Below are 6,271 nucleotides of genomic sequence, written 5' to 3'. Positions count from 1 at the left end.
TGAGTGGGTCTACTGACATCACCAGCAATCTAGAAACTAGAAGTATTTTATTCCATAGTTATGTTTGTAACTAAGAGATTGTTATTATTTTATTTCAAAGCTACCCTAACTTCCTGCATGTCTCCAGTTTGTCTGGTGGAGCTGAACTAATCTGAGTGTGTTATGAACACAAGAAAGTTATTTTAAAAAATGAACCTATTTGTACTAAAAATTTACAGCTAGAAGGGTTGTCTACTAACCATATTATCTAGAACTGTGTGGATCTTTAAAACGTTAAATTAGATGGTGGTAAAAAATCACCTCTTACCAGGTGCAGCAAACACAAAATGCAGTAAAGAAATGAACATATCTTTGTGCTGAAATTTGTTACCAAAATATTCTTTGTGAGATTGTGGGATTTCCACTGCTTTTTTTCTTCTCTCTCTCTCTCTCTCTCTCTCTCTCTCTCTCTCTCTCTCTCTCTGTGTGTGTGTGTGTGTGTGTGTGTGTGTGTGTGTGTGTGTGTGTGGTATGTTCTCCAGTCTCTAGAGATGTAGAGTAGGATTTTAAATTAAAATGTTCAGATAACTAGTTACAATCAAACTTATCCCCGAGAGTGGAAGGAAAGTCCAAGGGAGAAATTGTGTTGTAAATTAAAGACATTACTGCACAAGCCTAAAATGATGTTACTGGGAATTTTAATGTTTTTACCTGGATTCAGATTAAAAGTCATCAGTTTTCCCTCTCATCAACAATTTATTTATTCATCCATTATATTTTTATGGATTGATATACCAAACACTATATTAATTAACTGAATTTATAAGATAATCTATAATCTTATTTAGGCTAGAAGGGCTTTTTGGCAAATGTTCACTCTGGAAAACTGGGTTGTAAGAATATGGGCGATCTCAATTTTATTTGTGTGTGTGTGAAAAGAAAGGCTTCATATCTAAAATAACTTTACCTAAGTATACAAAATTGTTTGAGGGTAATGAAAGAGAAAAACACAACTGTAAAAGGGCCAAGGACACAGGGATGGGCAAATGAAGGAAAGGCGGGGAGGGAGACCAAGTGCTGAGGAAGAAAATTCTGTGGAGAGGTGTGGGAAAGGGGTGGAGCTGGCACCCTTGCCTTAAGAGCTGAGTGACAGCCCAAGGGATACAAAAGACTGGTTGAGCCAGGTAGGGAAAGCTGCCTAAAGCCCGGGACAGACACACAGGCCCAGGTCTGTAGGCCACAGCAGCTGCAGTGCTGAAAGGTTGCAACACCCAGACCTCCAGGAGAGACCAGGCCCAGGATGCCTCGCCTGTTCTTGTTTCATCTGCTAGGAGTCTGTTTACTACTGAACCAATTTTCCAGAGCAGTCGCGGCCAAATGGATGGACGACGTTATTAAAGCATGCGGCCGCGAGTTAGTTCGCGCGCAGATTGCCATTTGCGGCAAGAGCACCTTGGGCAAAAGGTCTCTGAACCAGGAAGATGCTCCTCTGAAACCTAGACCAGTGGCAGGTGAGAGCTCCCGCCCCCCCGGCCTTCCTGCACTTCCCATTGGTTACTCTCGGGTGGACGCCCAATTGGAACGGCGGCCTGCACTTCCGACTCGAGATCTCATTGGCTGTCAGTGCTCAGCTCCTACTCCACCGTGGGTGGTTCCTAAAGTTTGGGTTTTTCCTTTGCCAGGTGATTTTATTCAAACAGTCTCACTGGGAATCTCACCAGACGGAAGGAAAGCACCGAGAATAGGAAGAGTTCCTTGGTGCCTTTCCCACAAGGCAGCTAGAGCGACGAGGTGGAAAGGAAGGGGAAGCCTCAGAGGAGGTGTACCCCACAGGAAAGCCAGGCGGCCAGACCGCGGGCATGCTGGTGGGGGCACGTGGACAGGGCATCTCGGATAGAGAGGAAAGGGGGCAAACGCTGAGGCGGTGCGCTGGTTATCAAGCCTGTTTGCGCGCCTGTAGGACGGGGCAATGCTCTGAGGTCTCTGTGAGGGTCCCGTAATGGGAAGACAGGAAGGGCCTTATGCTTATTGACTCTCGTAGTAGAAAAGTTGGGCTGTGGCCTATGCCACTGGAAACGTTCTTTAAAACAAACAAACAAAAACATTCCAAATGAAAGAGTCTGGCCTCCCACTTCTTTGATCTGGGTATTGAAGTTCATGTGCGAGACAGGGGATGGAAGAGAAAGAAAAGGCTTGAATGCTTATTAGAGAAACTCAAGAAGACCAGAGACAAGGGAAGCAGGCTCTTCAGAACAGCATAGCTGAAGACCCTACTGATACTTTCAAGCATTTGGAAGCTGCAGTGGGTTTGCTTTAAAAGCAAGATCTTAGAATTGAGTGCAGCTCGATCTTTTTGTATTTATAAAGTAGCAGTGGAAACTCACGGAGGTATACACTAGTCTAAGAAGTGTAATGGATCATATTAAATTCAGAGAAGGTAATCGCAGTTTGCAAATATTAAGTGTTTTATATTAATATGACATATGTAATTTATGATAAACCACAACTAAATTTTATAGGCTATATGCATATACTGTATATAAATGACTCTAATAGAAATACATTTAGTTCTCTTTTATGGTATTTAAAGTATGCTTCTAAAGTTATTTACTTTTCTACATTGTTTGTTAGAGTTTGATTTATTTAATGGCAGTTTTTACATGACTTTTGTGTAACATTAGTACAAAAGTACCACAAAGTCTAGGAATTTACTGATTCAAAGTAGAGAAAACCAGAATTGCTTTATTATTCCACCTTTTCTGACTATATAAGTAGTAATGCTCATATTAAAGACAAAAATGTACATTAATGCAGGGATAAAAATGGAAGCACTTGTAGATATTAAAGACTTTGAAAAGTATATATGAATTTTATGAGAAAGTGAAATTATATTAAACAAGTAGAAAGAAATGTTAACATTTGGATAGGTATATGTATATCTTTTGCATTTTCACTCATCATTATACTTTGAGCAGTTTCTCACATTGTTATTATTCCAAAACACAATTTAAAATTCCTGTGTAGTGTTTTTTGTCATAAATCTGCCACATATGCTTAAAGATTGTTTGGTGGATATTTAGTTTATTTCTAAATTGTTGCTGAAAATAGTTCATTGAGCACATTTGTATATAGATATGGCTACCTTTTTATTTCCTTTGAAGAGACATGACATTACAAAGTATATTTTAAAGAATTTTCTTTATTGCTGTGCAATATAATTTAACTGAAAGTAAACTAAGAAAACATTGCCTGCACATGGAGATTAAGACAAATGTTTACCATTACTAGGTAGGAATCATTTTGGAAGTACATGTCAGTAATTTGTGATTGATATGAGTTTTCACACTTCTACTGTTAGGTAGTTGCTATTTGCTTTCACATTATTACATTGTTAGCCATCCATTTCATCCTACAATATGTGCCAAAATAATATTCACTACATCCCTTTTAAAAATAAGATACACTTTAAACCAGAAGAGGCCTATTTTAGTGAGATTTACATCCAAAATATAGTAAATAGGGATATTTGTATGAATTCAGCCAGAATATTTTCTCTGAGCCTAGGTTCCATAGCTAAAGGTGTTATGGATGAAATATTTCAAAACAGGTTTAAAAATATAATTTTAATTAAAGAGTACAAAATACACAGCCTATGAATAAACTTAATACAAACTAACTGTTTTGGCTGACTCATTTAACTGGCTTTAATATAGAAAATTACCATCAGCTTTTATCAGCATTTAATAAGGCCCCAACTACAGAAAGTTTAGGTTGGATCAAAGAGAGGTTTCTATGAGGAAATTGAATTAAATTTAGGATGTCTTACTCAGGGGAAATGCCAAAACCTCTCATTTAACAAAAAATGATATAAATTCTCATCTGTCATTTCCAGTTTAGAACATGAATGAGGGAGAGTGTTAGGAGGGAAGATGAAATACTACAGTTTCTTTTTCTTAATTCCTCTGTCAAACTCCAACTGTTGAAGTTTGTTGTTGGCTAAAAGGGGAACAACTGAGTCTCTTGCCACAAAACTCAGGAAATGATCAGCCCCAGAATTACCACTGTCTAGGTGAAGGGCCATGGTTTTCCTCTTCAGCAGGCATCAGTGGTTAACCAGAGGTGTCTGCCTCCCATACTTAGATTTACTCCTCTCTTCTGTTTCTTTTCATTACTTCAAGAGTAATGCCTTGTTAATGGACAGTTTTGCTGTCCAGGAAGAGAGCAGCAAGATCTGATCTGGGTTTACACTATAATGTAAACATCATCAGTGTTTCTAATTTCTTTGTGAAATAAAACTATTAAGTTGTATAATTAGGACAGTTAAGGTTAGGAGAGGGTTTAGCTCACTGTAAGCTTTTTGAGAGCAAGAAACATTTAAAAACATTTATATCTTTTAGCTGGCAGTTCCAGAGACATGGAAACAGGTAATGAATGTTCAACTGAGCTGAATGGGTACAAAGATGGAGGATGTCAGCTGGGTGTCCAGCAGGTTCCCAGCCCAAGTCCCAGGCTTCACATTTGGCCAGCCTGAGTTGCTGTGTAAGAACAGGCTCCCTTCCTAGGGGATACACAGATCTTGCATAGTGCATGATCTGCAGCTTTGGAACAAACATCAGACAGAAAACATTAGTCAGTGCACATACTCCACAGCAGATACGAATCTCTTCTTAAATCAGTGATTTCTGGTTAGTGTTCTTTAACCCACTTCTCTCTTTCATATAAAATACTATTGATTTGGGGTAAATACTCTGGGGAAGACAAATTGTTAAATAGATGGTTAAGGAACATCAGAGACTTCTTTCGCCTGCTGATTAGATCACAGGTGTTGGAAATTCTGCCTCTTTAACTTTATCCTCCAGGAGTAACTTCCCACCATGAAACATTCAATAGCTTAAAATAATACCTTTTTCAAGAGTTATTATTACAACTCTTAATATCATAAGTCATAGCTTAGCAATGGAAGAAAATGACTTAAGTAAGAAGAATCCAAGAAAATGACCACGATGTGTGGTCAAACTGTTTTCAATGACTTACATGACTTCAGAAAGATGGCAGATTAATGTCAGGGAGAGTCAAAAGTACTATGATAAAAGCACTGAGGGTATCATGAAGAGAGATGAGAGAGGACCAATCGGGTAAAGCAGAGCCTTTGTAAAATTGTGGAACTTTAAGGTGTCCAACTATAAGTAAGCTAAGTGTTTAGATATTAGGATGCTTGCTTATTTTGTTTCAATGTTTAATTTATATTGAGGAAATGCTTTTTTTGTCTATGCCAACATTCATAGTTTTTCTGAGTGCTCTTTGACATGAATATACCCTCACATACACCTTTTTTTTTAAATTTAACAGAAATTGTGCCATCCCTCATCAACCAAGATACAGAAACCATAAATATGATGTCAGAATTTGTTGCTAATTTGCCACAGGAGCTGAAGTTAACCCTGTCTGAGAGGCAGCCAGTATTACCAGAGCTACAACAACATGTACCTGTATTAAAAGATTCCAATCTTAGCTTTGAAGAATTTAAGAAAATTATTCGCAATAGACAAAGTGAAGCCACAGACAGCAGTCCTTCAGAATTAAAATCCTTAGGCTTGGATACTCATTCTCGAAAAAAGAGACAACTCTACATGACATTGTCTAATCAATGTTGCCATATTGGTTGTACCAAAAAATCTCTTGCTAAATTTTGCTGAGATGAAGCTAATTATGCACATCTTCTCTAATATTCACATATAGTCTTGATGACATTTTCACTGATGCTTCTGTCAGGTCCCACCAATTCTTAGAATATAAGAAACCTTTGTTGATGTTTAGACTTTTTTATTTGATGTGTAAGAAAATGTTCTTTGTATTATTGTAGTTTCTGTAAATGACACTTTTTATGCTGAAAACCTTTTTTGTCTTTTTATTATGATTATGTTGTGTTATTCTTTTTCATGCTGTTAACTTAAAATTACAATAAAACTTCTACCACTTTAACCATACGTAGTAACAATACAGTACCTAACACCAGTTACATGAAATGGACCAAAATGTTTTTCTTGATATTAACTCTTAGATTGGATATACATAAAGCCATACAACTTAAACTTTCCTAATATATTTCAAAAGGTTTTTGTGTCATATTGAAATACTCATTGCTAACAATCAGATTGGACACTAAACCAATTTAATTTAGTTGAGGCCATATAAACTCAAGTACTTTTATTTCCTTTTTAACTTCTTTTTTTTTTTTTTTCTTCTAGTATGCTATGAAGGGAATGCAAGTACTTTTTAAGCTAGGGTTCTG

General features: G+C 37.2%; 1 protein-coding gene across 1 annotated transcript; it reads left to right on the top strand.

The window, feature by feature from the left end:
• Positions 1–896: 896 nt before the first annotated feature.
• On the top strand, positions 897–5,966 carry LOC104663749 (prorelaxin). The gene is made up of 2 exons (XM_010365081.2): positions 897–1,490; positions 5,329–5,966. Exons 1-2 carry the CDS (start codon positions 1,280–1,282, stop codon positions 5,673–5,675), a joined length of 558 nt encoding a protein of 185 aa, XP_010363383.1. The 5' UTR covers positions 897–1,279; the 3' UTR covers positions 5,676–5,966.
• Positions 5,967–6,271: the final 305 nt, after the last annotated feature.

This window comes from Rhinopithecus roxellana, chromosome 16 (genome assembly GCF_007565055.1).
Source record: "Rhinopithecus roxellana isolate Shanxi Qingling chromosome 16, ASM756505v1, whole genome shotgun sequence".
NCBI lineage: Eukaryota > Metazoa > Chordata > Mammalia > Primates > Cercopithecidae > Rhinopithecus > Rhinopithecus roxellana.
This window is presented reverse-complemented; position numbering and strand designations above follow the sequence as displayed.

What these genes read in the sequence shown, in the direction of transcription:
- LOC104663749 (XM_010365081.2), top strand. Translation starts at nt 1,280, where the DNA reads ATGCCTCGCCTGTTCTTGTTTCATCTGCTAGGAGTCTGTTTACTACTG. An exon ending in GAAACCTAGACCAGTGGCAG is followed by an intron (nt 1,491 to 5,328) that starts GTGAGAGCTCCC and finishes TAAATTTAACAG; the next exon opens with AAATTGTGCCATCCCTCATC.